The following is a 25,632-nucleotide window of genomic DNA, read 5'->3' as shown; positions in this document are numbered from 1 at the left end:
GTGAATTGTTGTCAGTATAAGGACATCCCTCTTGTCCTTATATTTGACCAACAACATATTTTCGTTGCATATTCCCCTGCTTTCACCCCTTCTCATTACTTGGGCAATGTGCGTTTTTGGGAGGCCTCTTTGGTTCTTGCGCACAGTACCGCAAGCTGCTGTACCTCTTGAACCAAGGGCCTTAAACAGGGGGATGCTAGTGTAAAAGTTATCCACATAGAGGTGATAACCTTTATCCAGGAAGGGGTGCACTAAATCCCAGACAATTTTCCCACTAACACCTACGAGGGAGGGGGGGCATTCTGGCGGTTGAATTCTTGAATCCTTCCCTTCATAAACCCTAAACCTGTGGGTGTACCCTGAGGTGCTTTCACACAGTTTATACATTTTTATGCCATACCTTGCCCTCTTACTGGGAAGGTACTGGCGGAATTTAACCCTTCCTTTAAAATGTATAAGGGACTCGTCGATACAAATAAATTTTTCAGGGATGTACACCTCTTCAAATTTGGCACTGAAATGATCAATGACCGGCCTGACTTTGAATAGCCGGTCAAAGGTGGGATCATCTCTGGGTGGGCACTGTGCATTATCGGTGTAATGCAAAAATTTAAGGATTGTCTCAAATCGAGCCCGGAGCATGGCCATACGGTACAATGGGGTGCTGTACAGAACATCTGTACTCCAATATTGCCTAATTTCTGGCTTTTTTACTATGCCCATATGAAACACCAGACCCCAAAACGTCATCATCTCTACTGCATCTACAGGGGTCCACCTAGCAAATGATGACGTGGGGTTTTGAGCAATAAACTGCTGGGCATATAAATTAGTTTGGTCCACCATTAAATTTATAAAATCATCAGAGAAAAATAATTTGAAAAAGTCAATTTCTCTGAGACCTGTGGAATCAAATTGGATTCCTGGCATGGCCAAAAACTCAGGAACCTGGGGCTCAAAATTGTCTGGTGGTGGGGTCCATACTAGATCAATTATTGGGGGGGGAATCTCAGCTGATCTACGGGGGGCGTCTTTGAGGGGGTCCCTCATTACCAGAGGAGGAAGAGGAGCTTAAGATGAATCCTTCAAATTCCCTGCTTGCCTCACTGGCTGTGTCAGAGTCAGAAGCAAGCATGGCATATGCCTCCTCCACTGAATACATTCTCCTGGATGACTGGGATGACATTTGGGAGGACATTTGGGAGGACATTTGGGAGGACATTTGGGATGCCATTTTTATTTTTGTGTTACTGGTAGTGAAATGTTTCAACACGTGTATAGTGTAGGGGGGGGGTACAAACTTTATTTCAACCCGGGGGGTATGTAGTGTGTAGTGTGTATGTGGTGCAGAAAAAAAAAAATACTTTATACCAATAAAAAAAAAAAAAAATGAAGGGGTTAAAAATAAAAAATTGAAGGGGTTAAAAAAAAAAAAAAAAAGGTCCTGCGCCAAAAATTGAGCACAGATGTTGGTCAGTAACGTCTGTCACTGAACAGCGCTCAAAGGCAACAGGAATCTGATCAAAAAAAAAAAAAAAAATTGATCAACCCTGTGCCGAAAAAGCTGATCAGTGATGTACGTCACTGATCGGCGCACAGTGGCCACAGGACACCCACAAAATCAGTGTGTGTAAAAAAAAAATTAAAAAAAGACCCCACAGCACTCACAAAAAAAAAAAAAGGTGATCAGTGATGCGACACTGATTACCAGTGAGGGACAGCAGGTGCACAACCTTTGGTGCAACTGACAGTGCAACTGGCAGCAACTGACAGGTATATATATAAAAAAAAAACCTCTGCGCCCCCAAAAAGTTGCTGATCAGCACAGATATACTGATCAGCACAAAAGGGGGGGTAGCAGACACAAAATATACACTCTCTATCACTCTCTGTCACTATCTCTCTATCTTTCACTATCTCTCACTATCTATCACTCTAGGACACTGCAGCAGCAGCACTGACAGTTATATGTATAAAAAAAAACTGCACCCCCAAAAAGGGGGGGTAGCAGACACAAAATATACACTCTCTATCACTCTCTGTCACTATCTCTCTCTATCTCTCTATCTATCACTATCTATCACTATCTATCACTCTATGACACTGCAGCAGCAGCACTGACAGTTATATATATAAAATTAAACCCCTGCACCCCCAAAAAGGGGGGGTAGCAGACACAAATCTCTCTATCTCTCTACCTCTCACTATCTATCACTATCTCTCACTATCTATCACTCTAGGACACTGCAGCAGCAGCACTGACAGTTATTTAAACCCCTGCACCCCCAAAAAGGGGGGGTAGCAGACACAAAATATAGCTCTCTCTGTCACTATCTCTCTATCTCTCTCTATCTCTCTCTATCTCTCTCTCTATCTCTCTATCACACTGCAGCAGCAGCAGGAAGTCTCAGGAAGTCAGATCCAGGAAGCGTCCAGCACGCTACAAGCAGTGAGCAGGTGATCAGGTAAGGTATTTGCAAGGATCAGGTAAGTATTAGCAAGGATCAGGTCGGTATTCACGGCAGACAGGCACGGTGACCGTTCTGCACGCTATTCCAGACCGGAATGGCGTCTGCAGCGCAGTCACCGTTAGTTTAAATGTCGCGCCTTGGCTGTGATTGGTCCGTGGGTCCCACGGACCAATCACAGCCTTGGGGGCAGGTGGGGTGAGGGTGGGGTGAGGTGTCATCGTCACCGATGACCCCCCCATGCCCCCTGACGCCCGGCGGTGATTGACACCTGTGTTACCGAGCGTCTGATTCGCTGGTAACACAGGAAAACGCTGTGAATGGCTGTTCACACTGAACAGCCAATCACAGCGATCGCCGACGGGGGGGCGGCATCGCAGCCCCCCCTGGGCATGCAGGGACATGTCTGCTGTCAGGGACAGCAGACATCGTCCCTCTGTCACTGCGTCTCGAGACGCAGTGACAGTTTAAAGTCATGACGTACATTTATGCCATGTGTCGGGAAGTACCTCCCGGCCATGACGTAAATGTACGTCATATGTCGGGAAGGGGTTAATACATCCCGCCCTTTGTAATGTTTTCAGTCCTACCAGAAGTTCTGCTTAAAACAAGTTGGTTGGTAATCTTCACTTTCTCCAGTAGTTTTGGGAGTGGGATTAGTATTGTGTTCTCTTTAGTTGCACCTCTCTGTTGGGTGTCAGATTTGTTGCTTACAGAACTGGGGTGGCCAAACCGGTCCTCGAGATCTACCAACAGTCCATGTTTCCAAGACAACCTGTGGATCTGTAGAATGTGCCGATTAGGAATGAATGCAGCACATGTTTGGAAATGTGATAGTTGGTAATGACAACACCTGTGCACCAGCTAGGTGATCTGGGGAATGTGACCTGTTGGTTGATCTCGTGGACTGGTTTGGCCACCCCTGTTATTGAGTATATGTGTGAAGGTTCAGTGAATCCCACTGCCTTTGCTGTGAAGTGTACAGTGGGTATGCTGATTCCCTTACTGTGGGTTTAGTCCTTAAATCCTCCAACTGTCCCTGTTTGTGCACAAATAGTTGAATCCAAATATCCAAGTCACGCGTTAAGTTTCACTTAAGCAAGTGGATCCTTAGTACGGGAGGGTCATGAGAACCAACCGTGGTAACTGACCTAGAGTATCATTCATAGTTTGTCAAAAGACCAGGATTTGTTAAGAGCTCACAGTCTACAGCAGCGGTTCCCAAACTTTTTTATCTCCCGTACCTCTTGATTAGGCTTTTCAATTATGAGTACCCCTTCTCTCAATTTCAAATATCCACAGTACTTACGTGTGGAGTGGAAGTGAGCGGTATGCGTGTCCTTATGCGTATCCTTATATTAGGAGTAGCAGAGGAGGGAACGGGCCTCTCTGTGTCTGGTTGCTGGCTGTGTACTGTCTCCGGGGTTCCTGCTAACACCTGTAGGATTAATGCCGCTGCTTCCTTCACCTGTGTCAGCATGGGGCAGATGATCGCTGATGTCTGAAGCAAGCACGGGTTAGCTCCCAGTGGATTTTTGGTCGGGCGAAAGCACGAGGAGACGCTGCAGACGAACCGGAAATGACTCAATGTGGGTTGTCTCCATGGCAACGGGAGACTTCCTCCGCCATCGGGAGACTACTTCTCCTGCCATTACAAATGTTTTCAAGTATCTCCAAATGGTTTGCAGAGTACCCCCAGGGGGTATTAAAACCCCACGTTGGGAACCACTGGTCTACAGGGAAACTCACAAGGAAATATAAGATATAGTTTCTGGTCAGCTATGGATTATTGCATATGTCCTTAGTAGACAAATTTATTTGTCACTATAGGTGGTTTTTCATGTAAATTTTTTTGTATGGACTAAGACGTGTAGATGGGTCCATGAGTCTGGGGTTTAGTGTCCTTATTATCGGTGTAATGACGCTCTAGAAGACACCTCAAGCATTTTGCTGATTTGTTTTTTAATCCCATCCACAGGTAACATCCAGGACTGCGCTGTGAGAAGAAGACAGGTCCTCTCCAGTTTGTTGTATGGACCTTCAGGACACTTCGGTGACCATAACGTGTTCCTAACTCAAGAAGAGGAGTTAGGGAGAAAAATAAGCACAAAATTCTGCCCATCTTATGTGGTGGAATCCTTCTTTAATTCAGGGCTTCGGCTTCTAGCTGGCACAGAGTCCAAAGGCTTGAGGCTTCAACTCAATAGTTTCATCAATGACATGATTGGTGGACTCTTCACATCCAAAGAACAGATACAACTCGCTCTGCAGTTTACGTCTAACCCTGTAAGATTTCAACAAAACCTATTTGGAGGAAAATATCTAAGAAACTTGGCATCATTCAACTTCACAGGGGCAATCGGTACAAAGAGCAAATTCAGTTTCAGCGAGTTTTTCCAGCAAATTGGCTTAACGGGGATGTACAGTGGAGGCAATTTCAGGGAGCTTGCTAAACTATTTTCCTCAGAGGAAGACTCATACTTAACCAAAGGTTCATCAAACTTCTCAAAACCAGACTTCAACCTGAACCAGCCCATATCGGCCAGCTTTGGACGGACAGTAAATCTTCAAGAAAACCAGGACCGTACTGCCTTCTTTTCATCCATTTTAGAGCTTAAAGAGTTTTCAAAATTTCTGCGAGACGTTATTTCCATTCCATCGGACCTTGCCGAAGATGTTTATGAGGCGGTGAAGATCATTTTGGAGTCCAAAGACTGCGAGAAGAGGCCGACTAGCTTATTTGTTCCTACCTGTACAAAGGAAGGTAGATATGAGCTAATACAGTGTGATAAATCAGAGTGCTGGTGTGTTAATGAGCAAGGACAGGAAATTCAAGGAACGAGGACACAGGATAGGCAACCAAGGTGTCCCTCAAAATGTGAAAAGGAGCGACAAAGACAAATCGTCTTCGGGAAGAGTCAGCCCGCTGGGTCTGAGGTGTTCATTCCAGCATGTAATTATAGAGGGGACTACTTACGGGTGCAGTGTGCCGGGAAACATTGCTTCTGTACTGATTTGGAAGGCAGGAATATTCCGGGAACTGTAAGGCTATCGGGAGAGAATCTACATTGTAAGTTACTATTATTACATTTATTTTATTTGTTTCATCACCATTACACACCAAACATTGGGTTTAAATATCTCAATACCAAAGTGCTCTCATTCAAGTCACATATCCACATACTGTACTTGTATTGGTCTACCAAAAAGAAACCCCGGCTTGTTGGTAGACATCTGGTAATGACCCATTTCTTGTTCTTTCTAGGCCCAAGCTACTGCCAACTGGCTGCCAGCCAGGCATTCTTACAGGCCACCAGCTCTCTGTTGTCCAAACCTCCCGCATTACCCGAAGAAGTTTACATCCCACAGTGCTCCCCTAGTGGAGAATGGAGAAAGGTGCAATGCAGTGGCCCAACTGAGCAAGCATTCGAGCTATACGAGAGGTGGACAACTCAGAATGAAAACAACTCTTTTTCTGAAACGCTCCAAATACTACTAAAATATAAAGAGTCTTCATCACAGAGTTTCCCCACCTTTGTGCAGGAGCTTTATGATAACGGACATCAGAACGTCTTCCCAATTTTCACCAAGTATTCCAGATTCAGTGATGTTCCAGAAGACATCTTGGCTGGGAATAGGACCAGCTTGCCATCAGCTAATGTATTGCTGGACCCATATATTTTCTGGAGACTGTTGACCATGAATCTCACTTACTATCCAGGGTCATACAGCGATTTCTCTGCACCGCTTGGACACTTCCAGAAACGAAACTGTTGGTGTGTAGATCAGGATGGGCAGAAGGTTCCAGGATCAGAAGCCACGTCACACAAACCCTCAAAATGTAAGTCATTATGTAATAGCCTGCAAGATAGAAGCCAGAGCGCAAATCCGACCAGTCTGCCCATATTTTTAAAGCAGCAATAAATTAAATGGCATAACCAACCTGGTTTTACCTTTTTTTTTTAATAGTGGGCACTTTTAAAATATGGTCATATTCATTGGAATTTGTAGTCCTGCCTGCATCTCGCATGTTATAGCATAAGGTCATAAGAGAACATGGATGAAGAACATTAGGGGTCGAATTAGATTACCTACAAGTACAGGGTGTATGGTCGATTGGTTGACAGTCAATAGGTCGAAACATTTAAAATCGACATTGACCAAAGGTCGTCACGAGCAAACTGTTGACATGAAAATGGGCGACACGTGGAAAGTTCGACATGAGTTGTACACTTATACGGTGTCCATGTCAGGAGATTTTGACATGGACATTAACAAATAAACACGTTGACCTTGTTCTATGACATTTTGCTTGACCATTGACCTATTACCTGGCAACCAATAGTGGTTGACCTATTGATTGATGACATAATTACTGTCAACCTAATGATTGACACCCCGAGTACAGAATTGTTACATAAACATGTATTTAATGAGATGTTTGTGGCAATGGTGTATCTATATTGAGTGCAAGGTGAGCAGTGCACACAGGAACCTGGGTCCATGGGGCCCCACACCACACCTCATGCACCCATATAATTATACTTACCTCTCTGGAGTCCCACGTCAGTCAGCGTTGGAGACAAACAGAGAACATAGGGGTAGATGTATGAAGCAGTGATAAGGGAGGAGAAGTGATAAAGTGCCTGGTACTTGATCATCGGCCAATCAGCTCCCGACTGTTAAGTTACAGGCTGGGTTTGAAAAGGGACAGCAAGAGCTGATTGGCTGGTGATAGATGTGCAGTAGACTAGTCCATAATCTACTTTACACAGGACTTCTACCCAGGTCCTGAAAAGGGTAGAACACAGGGAGGAAGTGGGTAGAGGGCAGTGTAAACGGGTACGCCGGGTCATCCGACACAGCTCCTGTTTAAAGCAATGGAGGAAGCCCAACCGACGCTGCGGTCAACATAGAGGTTGGGCCGGGGGGTGCACACAGCCTCTGCTGCTCTTTGCTGTGTGTGCGCAGACAGCAGCGGAGGCAGGGAGGAGGTGAATGCATGCCTGTGTGTGGCATCCAATCACCTCGCGGATGAGTTCTCGGGTGGTGCACGGAGGCTGGGGGCAGCCCAGCAGCTTACCTAGGTGCTAGGCTTGCCCCCAGCGTGACGGTCCGAGGCCTGGCGTGGCGATCCGCGGTCCTGGCACTTTGAGATGATGTCATCTCCAAGCGCCGCCCCTGTTTACACTGCGGTTGGCACCTTAGTGTAAACGGTGCAAATCCCGGATCCGACCTGGCTTGGATCTGTGTTCTAAATGCCAGGTCGGATCCGGGATTTGGGTGTTACAGACATTCATTTGGATTTCTAGTAACCACAAAAAGCAATTATGGTGTCTCTGTTACCCTGTGCAAATACCGCTATAGTATAAATTTGAAGAAAAAGGGGGTGATAGCAGCGCTCAAAAATTTAAAATTGGCAAATTGGATGATCTTTACACAAAATATTTTACTGAAGTAAAAACAATGACATAGAGAAATGTATACATAATAAAAACAATGGCATAAAATATGCAGTAGATAGATGCCCAATTCCACACTATGGTAGTTAGGAGAGTCCGTTCCTATTAGGCCCAGATGGGAAAATTGAAGATAGTATATTTACTATACTATAGTATAAATTTGCCACTGAGAGTGGTTACCTGCTGATTATCCACAGAAACCCAGCAATTGACACCTGTGTATAACCTCCATTTAACACATTCCTCTGTCACCTATTGGACAAGATAGATTTCACCACTAGGCTTTATCAATATCCTATAGTCCACCTTACAAGTATCTGTCCTTACAGGTCCCGGGACTTGTGCAGCAGCGAAACTGAAGACTTTGCAATTCATAGAAGAGGCCAAGAACATAATTATTGAGTCAAATGCTTCGCACTTCCCATTGGGTTACAGCTTCTTACTGGCCAATGGGATACGTCTGTCACCGAGTGATCTGTTGTACACAGATGATTACAAGTCATGGTCAATGTTATCTGAGGGCTTCTGGAATAAAGAAACACATTCCATGCAGCTCGCTGCCTACTCAAGTACGTCTACAGGGGTGTTTAATGATGTGTTATACAGAGCTGTAACTAGGAATTAAGGTGTATTAAGCTTTCAAAAGAATGAAGCTTGCCGTATAAACCAATTAGCTTTGAGATAGCATTTACTATGTACATTCTATAAAATGATAGGTAGAAGCTGATTAGTTGCTATCGGCAAACTTTTTCATTGTCAACTTCTCTTTAGAACAGGGCTGGGCAATTGCGGCCCTCCAGATGTTGAGGAACTACACATCCCAGGATGCTTTGCATTAGTTTTGCTATGTGGCCATGCTGAAACTGATGCAAGGCATGCTGGGATGTGTAGTTCCTCAACATCTGGGGGGGCCGCAATTGCCCAGCCCTGCTTTAGAAGGTTTGTTACATCTCTCTTTTGGTGACAATTCCCCCCTCCATCCCCCAACTGTGCAGAATTTTAGTCTTCACTTCCTAAGGGCAGGGGAGCTGACAGGCGGCTGGGCCCCAGTAAAACAGATGGGGCGTGGCCTCTGGGAGGGTCGTGACCAAACCCCATGGAAAAATAAAATGGATGGGGCGTGGCCTCTGGGAGGGTCGTGACCAAACCCCATGGAAAAATAAATGAAAGGGAGAGAGAGAGGAGAGACTGCCGCTGCAGCTGTCTCTCTCCCCATCTCAGCACATGGCACTGAGCAGCGTGTGCTGAGGTGGGGAGAGAGGCTGTGCTGCGGCAAAACTTCAGCTTACTGCTCACACACCAATACTGGCTATCCAGAACCTCAGGTGAAGGTGATGTCTTAGAAGTTCAACATCTGCCTTTGCAATAGATTCAACAAGGATGCCTCTCTCAGAGTCAACCTTAATTTTGTGATAGACTCAGCCCCCCCCCCTGATTTTGGTTTAAAACGTTTGCCGGATACATGTATTTACACTGCGTTTTCTGGTCACGTGTGTATTTTGCTTGATATGTTCCCTGTATACCAATCTTGTGTCTGATACTTGTATCCTTACAGCCCTTAGGTTTGTTTGGCAGAATAGATTTAATTTCAAGGAGGCCGCAAGGTTGTTAGAGCTCCCGTACACCCCTCAATGTGATGTGTTTGGGAACTGGGAACCGGTGCAGGTCTATCAGGGTACTGGTGAGTATACATTGCCCCTCTGTGTTTGAGCCATAAACATTCACAAAAGTGTAAAGTTGTGTTGTAGAAATGAAGTTTGTGGTTTTGTTTGACGATTACCGTCCGAGACCACACAGGTTGTCTGCAGAGCCCATGTACCACGCTGGTGAAAACCTATTATTTATATGACATATGTATTTTGTTTAGGTCATTACTGGTGTGTGGATGATGAAGGAACCTACATCACTGGCTCCCTGGCCAAGCAGACCTCCAGCCCCCCACAATGTAAGACTTTATATTGAACCTTTATTTATTACCAGTAGAGCTTACAATCTATATTCCATAGTACATGTAAACATTCCCACTAAGGTTCATTTTGTTGGTGGCAACTTACCAGTATATATTTAGAGTGTGGGAGGAGGCCGGAGTACCCGGAGGAAACCCATGCAAGCGTGGAAAGAATATACAAACTCCACACACAGGGCTGGGGGGGGGGCTTGCAGGTGACAGCAGAGGAATTAAATTAATTCCTAATTTATTCCATGCTTGTTAGCTATGTAACTTACTGATGGAACCATTACATTATGTACATTGTGCTACAACGCCAGCTGGGCAGCCTAACGCCAAAGTCTCCTTCACACGCCGCAAGCATTAGATCCTACATGCCAGCTGTATAACCTTCGTTACATGCACATGGGCAGTATGACCATTAGTCCGCGAGTGCCCATATATGTGTGTTTAGCACATACCTCCCAACTTCTGAATGTCCCAAAGAGGGACAGTGCGCATTGAAGATTTGGGGGCGTAGCCTAGCAGGAAAGGGCCGTGGCCTGTAGACGCTTCTTATAATCGCTCCAATAATCTATATATGTCTAGTGCCTATTTGTGTGTCTCAGAAACACCGCCATCTGTTGGCAGCGAGTGAAACTACATCTTTCTCTCTCACACATGCACAAACACAGAGGCAATCACAAGGTTGCAGTCCAGCTTTCGAAGGAGGAAAGTAACTATAAATTCTGACAAAAATATACCTTTTTTTCAGATGTGTTAGGTAACAAGTGCAGCATTCATGTGATTACAAATTAAACAATAAAATACATCTAAAAGCTGCTTATTTTATATGGTTGCATTTTCTGTAGGTCGGACATCATGTCAAAAAGCTGAAACAAACGCTCTGATCTCTAACTGGATGCCTGGGCAGTCTTCTGCTACAGAGATTGGCACAGCTGCTGTATATATACCGCGCTGCACAGAGGTAATGTCCAGCACTGGAAATAACTCCTCTCTTGTACCCCTTGTGTGTGCTTTTTGATATGGTTTGGTGTGATTGTGTGTGTACACATGGGGTGATGCTGCGTGGCTAATACCGTACTATTACATCGCGGGCTGGCTCCTGATTGGCTGCCGGCCCGCGAGCTCTGATTGGCTGACAGCCCAGTGACACAGTGAGAGAGGGGAAGGAGAGATGCGCGATGCGCTCCCATCCCCTGGGAAATTAATCAGCAGCTGTGGCGCGGCGGCGGCGGACGGTGAGAGCCGAGAGGGGGAGGAAGGGAGGCGGCGCTGGGGGGAGCTGCCGGGTGCCCCGGCTGTTTATCAGAGGCGGACAAGCCGTGCGGCGCCCCGGACTGCTGCACCGCTTGTCTGCCTCTAGAAACGGCCCTGCGTACTAGGGTCATGTTATATATATGCGAGCGAACTAAAGCCACACTAGGGTCATGTGCGCGCACGTGTCAATCTCCACAAGCCCAGGCAGTAATGCCACAACCGGGGGATGCCTTTTTACTCGTCCCTGTAATTGTTGCATTAACCTCCACCCAACTAGTCAGCCTTGAATGGAGTTCCCTGGCAGAGTGGGGACCCCCAATAAAGCGGTCCACCCCCTTTAGGTCACCTAAGGGCCAGGCCCCCCCTGTGGGTGGTGAGCTCATAGAATTAAAGTGTAAAATTAAGAATTATTTTTGGTTTTTACTTGTGGAACTACAGATCCCAGCAAGTCTTACCCATATGCGGGGACTTGGAGAAACACAAGTCCCAGTATGCAGGGCCTGTAGAAATTCATAGCTTTTCTGTAGACATATCCACAGACTCACTTAAACTAGTGTAGATCGGGCCTCTTTAGTCCATATAGGCATCCCAGGGGTTAAAAAAATGCAATTGACTGACATGACATCTGCCACTTAGGGATCTGCCAGCCAGGGAGTGGCTGATTGGTCTCTAAGTTATCTGCCTTTCCACAGTTGGCATAATACAAGGAATCCGTACATATGACCGTCGCCCCCTCCCCCCGCCGATATCAGTGTTGGCGGTGACTGGGTAGTGTGTATGGGGATAAACTCTCCTTGTACTGTACATTATTTATTAGCGCTCAAGACAGGGCCTTGCAAGATAGTACTGTATGATACTGTGTGGGGGGAATTTAATAGGATGAGAGATTCATAAAGTGAGAGATTTGGTAAGAAAAGAAGGTACTCTTTACCTAGAACGGCGCCCGTCGCGGGCATCGCGGGTACATTTATGGCTACCCGCGACGCGACCGACGCGATGCCCGCGATTTTCCCATTGAAAACCATGTTAAACCTGAAAAATCGCGTCGGTCGCGTCGCGGCCGGCCATAAATGTACCCGCGATGCCCGCGACGCGATGCCCGCGATTTCCCATAGGGAACAATGTTAAAAGGCAGATTGACCGCGATTTTACCGTTAAATGCCTCAATGACCGCGATTTTGACATAGGAAACAATGTTAAATGGGCCACAGAGCCCAAATAGTCCCCCTGAAGTCTTAAATGGCCCCCAAAATTTTTAACGCCACCCCACGATCAACGTGAACCCGAAGCGTGGCGAGCGCAGCGAGCCCCGCGAGGGGCGGCGGTACGCGTCCTACGACCTTTTCATGCCCTACTATCCACGTCGGCGTGGAGTTGAGAATAGAATAGTGTGGCGAGCGCAGCGAGCCACCGAGCCCGAAGCGTGGCGAGCGCAGCGAGCCCCGCGAGGGGACGCGGATACCTTCACAGGTAAACGCGTCCCCTCGCGGGCTTCACAGGTGTCCGTGGCGACGCGGACACCTGTGAAGCCCGCGAAGGGACGCGTTTACCTGTGAAGGTATCCGCGTCCCCTCGCGGGGCTCGCTGCGCTCGCCACGCTTCGGGCTCGGTGGCTCGCTGCGCTCGCCACACTATTCTATTCTCAACTCCACGCCGACGTGGATAGTAGGGCATGAAAAGGTCGTAGGACGCGTACCGCCGCCCCTCGCGGGCTCGCTGCGCTCGCCACGCTTCGGGTTCACGTTGATCGTGGGGTGGCGTTAAAAATTGTGGGGGCCATTTAACAATTCAGGGGGACTATTAGGGCTCTGTGGCCCATTTAACATTGTTTCCTATGTAAAAATCGCGGGCATTGAGGCATTTAACGCTAAAATCGCGGTCAATCTGCCTTTTTAACATTGTTCCCTATGGGAAAATCGCGGTAATCGCGGGTACCCGATTTTGATGTACCCGCGATTTACCCGCGATTACCGCGATTGCCGCGATTTTACCCGCGATCCCGCGATTTCAATCGTGGGCGCCGTTCTAGGTAAAGAGTACCGAAAAGAATTACCTAGGTTTCATTTCAAATAATATGTTTCTTCCTCCGAGGTTCCTTATTCCGATAGAATTTAGAATTGTATGTTCTATTTCTGCTTTCTGTTCCTTATACCAGTGGTTCCCAAACCTTTTTGAATTACGGCACCCTAGAGAATCAAACATTTTTTCACGGCACCCCTAGGCCAAAAGTTTTCTGATGCATTTTGAATTTTTTTTAAATAAAGTCATTTGTGTTTATGTGTAATTTCTAGGTTCAATTTTGTGGTAAGGGACGGGATTCGCTTCTGTTTTGACCACATAAATTATGATTGGAAGCCACAAGCACTGGTTTTGCCTATTACTTTGACCATAAATAACTTGAGTTGGTCCTGGACCACCAACCCAGGCACCCCTGCAAGTGTCCTGAGGCACCCCAGGGTGCCTAGGCACACAGTTTCGGAACCTATGCCTTATACTGTAAACACTGTTCTTGTTTTACCTATTCTTATTTTACTGTATGGTATGTTTTGTATTAGTGCTATCCTTTTGATGCCCTGGGGTGGTTTAGATGGGGTTTTTTGAATGGGGTGGTTTTGGGGTGCCCCTGAGTTTAACCCCTGTAATGATAGGGACCTACCCGATGAGGTTAATTTGACGTTTGGTGGGTGGGCTCATTATATTGGCCAATTTTATGGCAAAAACCTTCTATATGATGTATAATAGTTACATCTATTATAATTGTATGGTGTTGCTATGTTGCACTTCTGAACCAGAATAAGTAATTTTCCTCCTTCATGTAATGTAAGAAAATCACGAATATATATATACTATATTTTTCATTAAAATAATGATAATAATAATATGTCTTATTTCAGACTGGGCAGTATTTTATTCTGCAACGTTCGGAGACAGATTCCTGGTGCGTGCATCCTGTCACTGGGAAAGTTACTCTGCAAAGTACAAGTGCGACGGACAGCGTGACGTGTAAGTTCTTTACCAGGTGGCACTAGCCACTCGCCCCCGGAGAGGATTGTACGAGGTACAAAGGGGAAGGTTTTCAAAGCTTTGCGAGAGATAAAGTATCAGCCAATCAGCTACTTTCATTCTTCAAAGTCGGTTTTGAAAAATTCAAGGAGCCGATTGGCTGGAGAACCATTTATCATTCATAACGACTGATAATTAGAATGTCACTCGATTAATTCTGCCCATTGATTTCATTTTTGCTATTTTGGTAAGAATTTGAAAAATGGCAGCAAGATTTCTCTGTTTCTGTTTTTTTATTGGCCCCTTCGAGAACCAATCACATGCTCAGGTAAATAAGTGCTTAAATCCTCTGTATCCATGTACATGGCATGTGCTGTGAGCATGTGACATGAAGGTTGATATAATCTATGAGCAGAGATAGGACCCCCGAAATGGTTATTCTGCTATGCCAATCTGTCAATCTGCCGGTGAAACGAGCGTGTACCTGTAAAGCACCTGGTGATTAGTGGTCACTTCTGTCCAATCAGTGGCTGCATTCACTGCACGCAACCGGTTGTGCGATGATATTCCAGTGTAGACTCCTCGCTGACAGAACTCCACCTGCTGGTTCCTTTCAAGGGGGATTCCTCCAGGTGGGAGTCTACATGTTGTTACAGTGTTGACGCATTTCACCCCCAGGTCCTGATGTTTGCACCGTTCTGAAATCTGGAGATAGATCTCTGGGAGATGGGCCTGTTCCCAGTTGCGATGGGAATGGTAAGGTGTCCCGGGAGCAGTGTGATCCGGAGAGGAACCTGTGTTACTGTGTCTTTGCAAATGGAGAAGAAGCGGATGGAACACGGGTCGACATGTCCCAAAATTCAGGCTCATCTTGCCAGGGTATGTCCTTTGTCCCTAAACCAGAACCTATTATTCATAAAGTGATAATTATTCCACTAGCATCTGCATGTTATTCTATTGTATCCTGCATACGTATCCCCTGGCACTCAGTGATCGCCTAATCTAGTCTGGCAGCCATGACCAACAAAAGGCAGAAACACAATAGGATATGGTCACTAGGTCAACAAGCATTAGGTTGACCACTGTAGGTCGATATGGGGTTAGGTTGACAGGGTCATTAGGTCGACATAGGGAAAGTGACAGTTAAAAGGGTGACGTAGAGTTTTTCACGTTTTTTTTTTAGCTGACATGTGCCAACAGGCAGTATGGTACTTATTTCCTATCTGGGCGCCCAGGTTTTCTACGTACGGCACCGTAATGAAATCGGATCGCATCGCATCGTACACATACACGATATTGAACGATGCGATGCGATGCGATGTGATCCGATTCGATTTCCCATAGGAAACAATGTGAAATGGCTCAATTTAGCCAAATTCTCATAGGAACAATAGTAAATGGGCCAAAAACACCCCTGAACATTGAAATGTCCCCCCAAAAGTAGTTGACGCCACCCCGCCATCAACGTGAACCCGAAGCTTGGCGAGCGCAGCGAGCCCGCGTCCTCCGACCTTTTCATGCCCTACTATCCACTAGGGCGTGGAGTGAGAATAGAATAGTGTGGCGAGCGCAGCGAGCCACCGAGCCCGAAGCGTGGCGAGCGCAGCGAGCCCCGCGAGGGGACGCGGATACCTTCACAGTTATACGCGTCCCCTCGCGGGCGACGCGGACACCTGGGAAGCCCACGAAGGGACGCGTTTACCTGTGAAGGTATCCGCGTCCCCTCGCGGGGCTCGGTGGCTCGCTGCGCTCGCCACACTATTCTATTCTCACTCCACGCCGACGTGGATAGTAGGGCATGAAAAGGTCGGAGGACGCGTACCGCCGCCCCTCGAGGGCTCGCTGCGCTCGCCACGCTTCGGGTTCACGTTGATGGCGGGGTGGTGTCAACTACTTTTGGGGGGACATTTCAATGTTCAGGGGTGTTTTTGGCCCATTTACTATTGTTCCTATGAGAATTTGGCTAAATTGAGCCATTTAACATTGTTTCCTATGGGAAATCGAATCGGATCGCATCGCATCGCATCGTTCAATATCGTGTATGTGTACGATGCGATGCGATCCGATTTCTTTACGGAGAATAGCATGGTGCGCAATTAACTTAGTGGGCGCCCAGATAGGAAACAAGTACCGGCAGTATTTTATATCAGGGCCTGGTGGGAGAATAAAACAGTGTGCCCGAATCATGGCGAGCGCAGTGAGCCATGTGAGAGGCCGCATTGCTATGTTACCGTGTCCATGTGGACTGTGTCTACATTCGGGTCCAAAAAAAATAGAAAAACTTTGTGTCTACCTTTTGACTGTCCACCGACCCCATGTCGACCTTTGGTGGTTGGTGATACGGACGTTTTCTGAGTGGCCAGAAAAATACACATGTGCCCAGACGTTTTAAGGGCGGTGGTGCGATGTCTGTGCCAACCTCAGTCCACTTGTGTATGGATTTGCAGATGGAATGCGATCAGCAATCCATTCACAATTTCTTTGCAAATTATGGGGCATTAAGAAATAAAAATATTATCCCTGTGCCTCAACTTGGTGTGTGCAAACATAACCTTCAGTAGAACATTACAAATCTATTCCTTATGTGGGAAAAATTCATGTTTCTTTCTTGTCTGTTAATATTAACTGTTGGTCACAAAAATGTAGTAACGACAACTAATGAGGGCGTCCTGCGCCTGTCGCCGCCAGGTCCGGTGTGCAAGCTTCCATTCGGCGCTGAGGATATTGAGCACGGATCTGTTTTCTGTCAGGAGGTTCTAGACTCTGGAGAGAAGCTGCAGAGATGTCAGGTTGCATGTCACAAGGGCTATAAGAATGTCTTCTCCGGCCGTGCGTTTACCTGTGACCTGAAGACTCAACGCTGGGTCCCACAGTCGCCTCATGTCCGATCATGTCGCAGTAAGACTTTATATGAATGCGCTCATTTGGCATTTGAGTAATAATGCAAATAATGGCTTCTCTGACTTTGGAGGAGATGTATCAAAGCTAATCTGCTTCTGACTGCTGATTGGTCGGTACTTTATCTCCAATCACTTTATTTCTCTCCAAACTTTTGTAAATTTGCCCCTCAATATTTCTCCGCTTTATCCTTTCTCAAAGCGGTTTGTTCAGGCGGCTTTGAAGTTTGAAATGTCTCTTTTTTCAGTTTTTTTTTTTTAAAATGAGCTTAATTTAAAATTTAGAGTTTAATTTAAATACAACATGTTCAGCCATAATTACAATAGATCCCTAGGTGGAAATTTACTAAAAGTTATTTTTCACATGACATGTTGCTATGGGCAACCAATCAGAATATCCTTATGTGAAAAAGAACTCCCATCTTAGTAAGTTTCCCCCCTTGTTTCAAATATGAAGTGAGGCTGAAGACTTCGATCTCCAACTTTGAAATAGGAAATGTGATTTTGAGGCTCACTGTTTGATAGCATGAGGACCTTCTAGTCTTTAATCGCCACCACCAAGCCAAGAAATGTGTCCTTTCTCATACCTCCCAACTTTTTGACGGTGGGGGTCCCGAAAAGGGGACGTGGCCTTTGAAAAGGGGGCTTGGCCTTGCGGGATGACGCGTCCTCCGGCCGCGCCCCCATTTTCCCACCGCTCTGACTCTGGCTCCTGCAAAATTATTGGCGTAATTTCTGAGTTGTTGCTAGAGGTGGTGCAATGTGGTTGAAATGAAGGAGACAGTGGAAGGACGAGACATGACACATGAACTAATTATCTGTAGAAATGTTAAAACAGTGCCACTGGGATACACCCCCAAAAAATTACTTTACCTTTCCATTCATTGACCCATTCTGCTTCTGACTCTCACATACGCTTCAACATGACCCATTCCATTAGGTACAAAATGCTCTGCTTCTGGACTTCTTACTTAATTTAGGATTGCCTTCACCTTTGCTGGAAAACCATTATCTTCACTGAACTGGTTTAACACAGGTGACTGCAATTATCAATAAAGAAGGGAATTCCAGAAACAGTGCATTTTGTACCTAATAGAACGGGTCATGTTGGAGGTTGTGCTCTCATACATCTGTTCACTGCCATGGAGCACACAGATGGACCGCAGAAGCCAAGCAAAACTTTTATGATCATGTATTATCGCATAGAGAACATTGGATATCGGGTCCCCACCCCAATTATATCACCTAATTAGCATACTATAGCCTTAGGATGCCACATTACTGTGTGTTTGGAGACTGTCTAGATTGCCATATTTGTTGATATTAAAAAATAATAAACCATTGAAACTTTCTTGCAGGAGTTGGGCCCTTCCACACTGTCCAGACTCAGGCCTGGTTCCAAATCATGCTCCCAACTGGCAAAATGTGCACGGCTGATTATTCAGGGTTACTACAAGCATTTAGGACCTTTATCCTGGATGATCTGAAATCCCGGGGATTGTGCCATATTCAGGTATAACACAGCTATGCCTACTGTTATTGGCAATATAGGATGGAAACCAGGGCATGCTACAGACTCCCGACACAAGCTCTGGAATTAGAAGAATTTCTCTTTGACCAGAATACAGGCAAGGAGTGAAGGTCTCACATGCCGAGAAGGTTTTTAGGGGCAGAACGGTCAACTTTTATCTGATTACGCCGTTACATTATTTTTAGATTTATTTAGGTGCCACTTTTTCTTTACTTGTTTCATTTATTATTTGCCTGTAGTTTTCCTATTTGATCTTTTACACGTGAACCAATGAACCATTTGTGGAGAGCTATAGGCACTTACTTGCATTGAAGCAATTTGTTTCGTTGTTATTATTATCTTGTCATTAGCACCGGGCAGATAACGAATCACAATCGCGAGGGGCTGAGATGGGTTATGCAGCTGTACATGAGCTGATGGTCACTTGATTGTTTATCTGGTTCAAAGATCAGGCGCCAGTTTTATATGGCCTGAGATGGGTTGGATTGGATTGGCCCCATCTCCAATGGTGGGGTGTGTGTATGAGCATAGTCGCCCATGTACATGCACTAACCCCCAGAACGAATGCCTTCCTGCTTGTGTTGGGCGGATTCAAGGGGAGAAGTCACCGTAGAGTATGGCCAGCTTTACTGCCACGCAGGAAACAGTCCGGGAACTGATATACAATACAAAGAACATTCAAGTTACCAATATACAATATAGAGAACATCCTATTTATTTCAAGCGTTACTGGAAAAGTCCGAATAAATCTTGCAGTCATCGGGGCCACGTCCCTGCTATACAATTTTTACAATAGGGGATACAGTGCAATTCACCTTAAATTGCGTCATTGGCCACCGGACCGCACAATTCACGATTTTCGGGAGCCTGTGGTCATTTCAGGAGACTCAGTAACTATGATCCTGCGCAGATTACTGATCCGCCATCATCTGTGATTTACTAATTGTAGATGCTTAGTCATTTTCTATAAAATATGGAATGTATGTTCGCACAGAACATTTACTGCTAACAGTGGAAAATACTAATAATTATTTTCTGTTTCTCTGTTGTAATCTATGGTACAGGTGAGCCACTTTGGGAGCAGCGGAGATGGAACAGTACCTGTATGCGATGACTCTACCGTATATGTTGAGTGTCTGTCCTCCAGCCGACTGGGAGTAAATGTGACGTGGGTGGCTCTGATAGCGGATTTCCCAGAATCCTCTCTGCCCAGTCTGCATGACGTTGGTAAGATTTATTTTTATTTTACAGCCAGGTACTATTACTACACTGCAGGCAAATGGTGCTAATAAATATTAATGCACATATTCTGAAGGGGTTGCCATAGGCAACGTCTCCACTGGCCCACTTCTCCACTCTTCACTGCTTTATGAATTAATCCCTGTGTATCATGTGTGTATCACTGTAAATCAGGGGTGGCCAAACCTGTCCTCATATCTACCAACGGTGCATGTTTTCCAGGCAACCTGTGCATCTATAGTAGGACTGAATGCAGCATGTTTTAAAATGTGACAGTTAGTAATGACACCAGCTGTGCACCAGCTAAGGAGTCTGGGGAATGTGACAGTTAGTAATGACTACAGCTGTGCACCAGCTAGGGAGTCTGGGGAATGTGACAGTTAGTAATGACACCAGCTGTGCACCAGCTAGGGAGTCTGGGTAATGTGACAGTTAGTAATGACACCAGCTGTGCACCAGCTAGGGAGTCTGGGGAATGTGACAGTTAGTAATGACTACAGCTGTGCACCAGCTAGGGAGTCTGGGGAATGTGACAGTTAGTAATGACACCAGCTGTGCACCAGCTAGGGAGTCTGGGAAATGTGACAGTTAGTAATGACACTAGCTGTGCACCAGCTAGGGAGTCTGGGAAATGTGACAGTTAGTAATGACACCAGCTGTGCACCAGCTAGGGAGTCTGGAGAATGTGACAGTTAGTAATGACACCAGCTGTGCACCAGCTAGGTGATCTGGGGAATGTGACAGTTAGTAATGACACCAGCTGTGCACCAGCTAGGTGGTCTGGGGAATGTGACAGTTAGTAATGACTACAGCTGTGCACCAGCTAGGGAGTCTGGGGAATGTGACAGTTAGTAATGACACCAGCTGTGCACCAGCTAGGGAGTCTGGGAAATGTGACAGTTAGTAATGACACCAGCTGTGCACCAGCTAGGGAGTCTGGGGAATGTGACAGTTAGTAATGACACCAGCTGTGCACCAGCTAGGGAGTCTGGGGAATGTGACAGTTAGTAATGACACCAGCTGTGCACCAGCTAGGTAACCTGGAAAACGTGGATTGTTGGTAGATCTCGAGGACAGGTTTGGCCACCCCTGCTGTAAATGATCGGGTAGAATAAGAAAACTCTCAAATGTACTCATCAATTCTTTTTCACTGGATTACGGAACATTTTAAAAAGGGTTCATGGACTTTCATAACAACTCATCTACGTATGTTTAGTTTGTGTTCTGTGCAGACGTCTCAATCTAATAATAAGAATGTAGAGTTACAATGAGAAAGATATACTGATCATTATCTTGTTTATGCCAGTGACTTCTGAGCTTCCCTTTTTCTACACTATCAGTATATATATATACTAGGTGATTCATCGCTCCCTACGGGCGCTCTTCACACCGTCGTGAGGGGCTGCTCCCCCTTAATTTGTGAATGTTTGTATTGTAAGAAATATGGTTAGAATTGTATGTAAGATGCCTGTATTGCAACTTGAGTTATAGGTGAAATGTGTTACATAGAGAGCATATGATGTGGAAGGGGGGTGTATTGTTTTGTTTAATTAAAAAGCGGTTACAGAGTAAGATGTACATTGATAGTGTGGATGGTACAGTGACATTTGTGGGTGGTGGGGGTGCGTGTTGTTTACCGGTGTGTGTGTGTGCAATAGTATAGTAGGGTGTTTTTGAGTCAGCGGCTTCCCACTGGCAGAGGTCACGACACAGGAAAACAGGAGGCTGGGTAGTGATAGGGGTGTGTGGGCATAAGGGGGACTAAAGAGGAGGGTGGGGGACACTGTGCAGCTTCTGCCAGTGGGTGAGGGTCCAGCGTGGCAGCACAGGAGTACAGGACGGTGGCCCTGAGTCAATGTCTCCTCCTACTGGGTGGGAGTTAGGGTGCATGAGAGCAGGAGGCTGGGTGGTAAAGCATGATAGGGGAATGTTGGCAACACAGGGTGAGCGGGTCCCCACTGGTGGAAGTTACGAGGCAGGAGAACAGGAGGCAGGGCAGTGATAGAGGTGTGTGGGCATGAGGGGTAGTAAAGGTTTTTGGCCGTTGAAGAGTAGGGATGGGCATTGGTGCAGACGCCATTGATGGTTGGCATTGATGGTGATTTTGCACCATGCCATCGATAGTAGTAACATATTACTTGGATAACCATCGATTGTTGTAGCTATCGATGGTCATCCAATATATCTGACTGAATAGGCCGTGGGTCAATCAGAACTCGGTGGCGGGAGGGGCGCGCGGGGTGCCGTGAATGAAGAGGGGGGTGCGCGAATCGCGGGAGGGGGCTTGGGTCCGCAAATCACGGGAGGGGGGCGCCGTGAATCGCTGGAGGGGGGGGGGTCACGGGGGTTCCGCGAATTGTGGGAGGGGGGGTCGCGGGGGGCCCGCGAATCGCGGGAGGGGGGTGTCGGCGGGAGTCCTGTGAATCACAGGAGGGGGGTGTTGCGGAGTTCCTGCGATTCGCGGGAGGGTCGCGGGGGTCCCGCGAATGGGGAGAGGGGGGGGTCACGGGGGTCCCGCGAATGGGGGGGGTCGCGGGGGTGCGGCGAATCGCAGGGGGGGTCGCGGGGGTCCCGCGAATGGGGGGGAGGGGGGGTCGCGGGGGTCCCGCGAATGTACAGTATGTAGTGTGACAGGCAGGGAGCATGTACTGTATGTAGTGTGACAGGCAGGGAGCCTGCACTGTACTGTATGTAGTGTGACGGGGGGGGGGGGAGCCTGTTCTGTATGTAGTGTGACAGGCGGGGAGCCTGTACTGTACTGTATGTAGTGTGACAGGCGGGGAGCCTGTACTGTATGTAGTGTGAGAGACAGGGAGCCTGTACTATATGTAGTGTGACAGGCGGGGAGCCTGTACTGTATGTAGTGTGACAGGCGGGGAGCCTGCACTGTACTGTATGTAGTGTGACAGGCAGGGAGCCTGTACTGTATGTAGTGTGACAGGCAGGGAGCCTGCACTGTACTGTATGTAGTGTGACAGGCAGGGAGCCTGGTTTGTATGCAGTGTGACAGCCAGGGAGCCTGTACTGTATGCAGTGTGACAGGCAGGGAGCCTGTACTGTATGCAGTGTGAGAGGCAAGGAGCCTTTACTGTATGCAGTGTGAGAGGGTAGGAAGCCTGTACTGTATGTAGTGTGACAGGCAGGGAGCCTGCACTGTACTGTATGTAGTGTGACAGGCAGGGAGCCTGTTCTGTATGCAGTGTGACAGGCAGGGAGCCTGTACTGTATGCATTGTGACAGGCAGGGAGCTTGTACTGTATGTAGTGTGAGAGGCAGGGAGCCTTTACTGTATGCAGTGTGAGAGGGTAGGAAGCCTGTACTGTACTGTATGTAGTGTGACAGGCGTGGAACCTGTACTGTATGTATTGTGTCAGGCAGGGAGCCTGTACTGTATGTAGTATGAGAGGCAGGAAGCCTGTACTGTATGTAGTGTGACAGGGGGGGGGGGGGGGGGCTGCACTGTACTGTATGTAGTGTGACAGGCAGGGAGCCTGTACTGTATGTAGTGTGACAGGCAGGGAGCCTGCACTGTACTGTATGTAGTGTGACAGGGGGGGGAGCCTGTTCTGTATGTAGTGTGACAGGCGGGGAGCCTGTACTGTACTGTATGTAGTGTGACAGGCGGGGAGCCTGCACTGTATGTAGTGTGAGAGACAGGGAGCCTGTACTGTATGTAGTGTGACAGGCGGGGAGCCTGTACTGTATGTAGTGTGACAGGCAGGGAGCCTGCACTGTACTGTATGTAGTGTGACAGGCAGGGAGCCTGTTCTGTATGTAGTGTGACAGGCAGGGAGCCTGCACTGTATGTAGTGTGAGAGGCAGGGAGCCTGTACTGTATGTAGTGTGACAAGCAGAGTGCCTGTACTGTATGTAGTGTGACAGGCAGGGAGCATGTACTGTACTTTATGCATTGTGACAGGCAGGGGAGCCTTTACTGTATGCAGTGTGAGAGGGTAGAGAGCCTGTACTGTATTTAGTGTGACAGGCAGGGAGCCTGTGCTGTATGTAGTATGAGAGGCAGAGAGCCTGTACTGTATGTAGTGTGACAGGCAGGGAGCCTGCACTGTACTGTATGTAGTGTGACAGGCAGGGAGCCTGTACAGTATGTAGTGTGACAGGCAGGGGGCATGTACTGTATGTAGTGTAACAGGGTAGGGAGCCTGTACTGTATGTAGTGTGACAGGCGGGGAGCCTGTACTGTATGTAGTGTGACAGGCAGGGAGCCTGCACTGTACTGTATGTAGTGTGACAGGGGGGGGGGGACATGTGCTGTATGTAGTGTGACAGACGGGGAGCCTGTACTGTACTGTATGTAGTGTGACAGGCAGGGAACCTGTACTGTATGTAGTGTGAGAGACAGGGATCCTGTACTGTATGTAGTGTGACAGGCGGGGAGCCTGTACTGTATGTAGTGTGACAGGCAGGGAGCCTGCACTGTACTGTATGTAGTGTGACAGGCAGGGAGCCTGTACTCTATGTAGTGTGACAGGCAGGGAGCCTGCACTGTATTGTATGTAGTGTGACAGGCAGGGAGCCTGCTCTGTATATAGTGTGACAGGCAGGGAGCCTGCACTGTATGCAGTGTGAGAGGCAGGGAGCCTGTACTGTATGCAGTGTGACAGGCAGGGAGCCTGTACTGTACTGTATGTAGTGTGACAGGCAGGGAGCCTGTACTGTACTGTATGTAGTGTGACAGGCAGAGAGCATGTACTATATGTAGTGTGAGAGGCAGGGAGCCTGTACTGTATGTAGTGTGACAGGCAGAGAGCATGTACTGTATGTAGTGTGAGAGGCAGGGAGCCTGCACTGTACTCTATGTAGTGTGACAAGCAGGGTGCCTGTACTGTATGTAGTATGACAGGCGGGGAGCCTACACTGTACTGTATGTAGTGTGACAAGCAGGGTGCCTGTACTGTATGTAGTGTGACAAGCAGGGTGCCTGTACTGTATGTAGTGTGACAGGCAGGGATCCTGTACTGTATGTAGTGTGACAGGCAGGGAGCCTGTGGCGTACCTATAAATTTTGCTCCCCCCTGCCAAAAATTTGTGGTGACAGGTAGAGGATGTACAATGAGGGGAACCCCCTATGACCTAACATAGAGAGCATACAGAGTGCAACTATATGTCTGTTATACAATACAGAGAGATTCCCAGTTACTCCAACGCCCTACAGATCTCATCCTGGTGACCGCTGCATAATAGAGAGAGCATCCTGGTGATTACACACAACATGCCGCCTGCGACTCCCTCACCCTTCACCCAGCTGTAGATACAATGTACTCTATCACAAGAACAATTATTAGCATTTTCAGTTTAGTTGTCTATTAGTTATTAAGTACACATTTGTCACCACGTCATTTATTTCTGTCGATCCAGTAACTATTTCTGTATTGTGTTACTTGCTCTGACCTCCGGAAATCACACCATAATGCCCTGTGTACACATTTCTCCCCCATCACTAGAATCTGCCGTTGTTGCGGAGAACCTGCCTGGACGTCTCTTATCTGTCATTAGAACTGGCGGCTACACCCTAAATTTAGATTCCAAGCTGTTTGTGGCAGATACGGCAGATTTCCTCCCCGAAGATGCATCCACACAAGTCCAACTCGGCTGTGGAAGAGGATTCCAGAAACTGAGGAATTCGGTTATCAGCAATACGGCCGGCTGTGGTATGTACTAACCCTAATACATCTGGATAGGCTTTTTCATTCCTTTGGACTGGAACTTTATATTGCAACATTAATATTTGCCTAACATGACTCAACCCTGATCACACACACTTGCTCATCATAAAATAATTGTATTTGCAATATAATGTTATAAA

At 47.0% G+C, this 25,632-nt stretch overlaps 1 protein-coding gene across 2 annotated transcripts in view; it reads left to right on the top strand.

The window, feature by feature from the left end:
• TG (thyroglobulin) overlaps positions 1–25,632 on the top strand; it is a 178,598-nt gene that overhangs the window by 44,671 nt on the left and 108,295 nt on the right. For both annotated transcript variants that reach the window (XM_083144855.1, XM_083144854.1), the window contains exons 9-20: positions 4,447–5,538; positions 5,734–6,309; positions 8,260–8,499; positions 9,486–9,611; positions 9,798–9,875; positions 10,730–10,845; positions 14,033–14,141; positions 14,820–15,020; positions 16,830–17,039; positions 18,397–18,551; positions 19,634–19,796; positions 25,271–25,477. In XM_083144855.1, the coding sequence (XP_083000981.1) occupies positions 4,447–5,538; positions 5,734–6,309; positions 8,260–8,499; positions 9,486–9,611; positions 9,798–9,875; positions 10,730–10,845; positions 14,033–14,141; positions 14,820–15,020; positions 16,830–17,039; positions 18,397–18,551; positions 19,634–19,796; positions 25,271–25,477 (3,273 nt within the window). The remainder of the gene's footprint in view (positions 1–4,446; positions 5,539–5,733; positions 6,310–8,259; positions 8,500–9,485; positions 9,612–9,797; positions 9,876–10,729; positions 10,846–14,032; positions 14,142–14,819; positions 15,021–16,829; positions 17,040–18,396; positions 18,552–19,633; positions 19,797–25,270; positions 25,478–25,632) is intronic.

Source organism: Crinia signifera, chromosome 5, assembly GCF_055691185.1.
Source record: "Crinia signifera chromosome 5, ASM5569118v1, whole genome shotgun sequence".
In the NCBI taxonomy this organism is placed as follows: Eukaryota; Metazoa; Chordata; class Amphibia; order Anura; family Myobatrachidae; genus Crinia; species Crinia signifera.
This window is presented reverse-complemented; position numbering and strand designations above follow the sequence as displayed.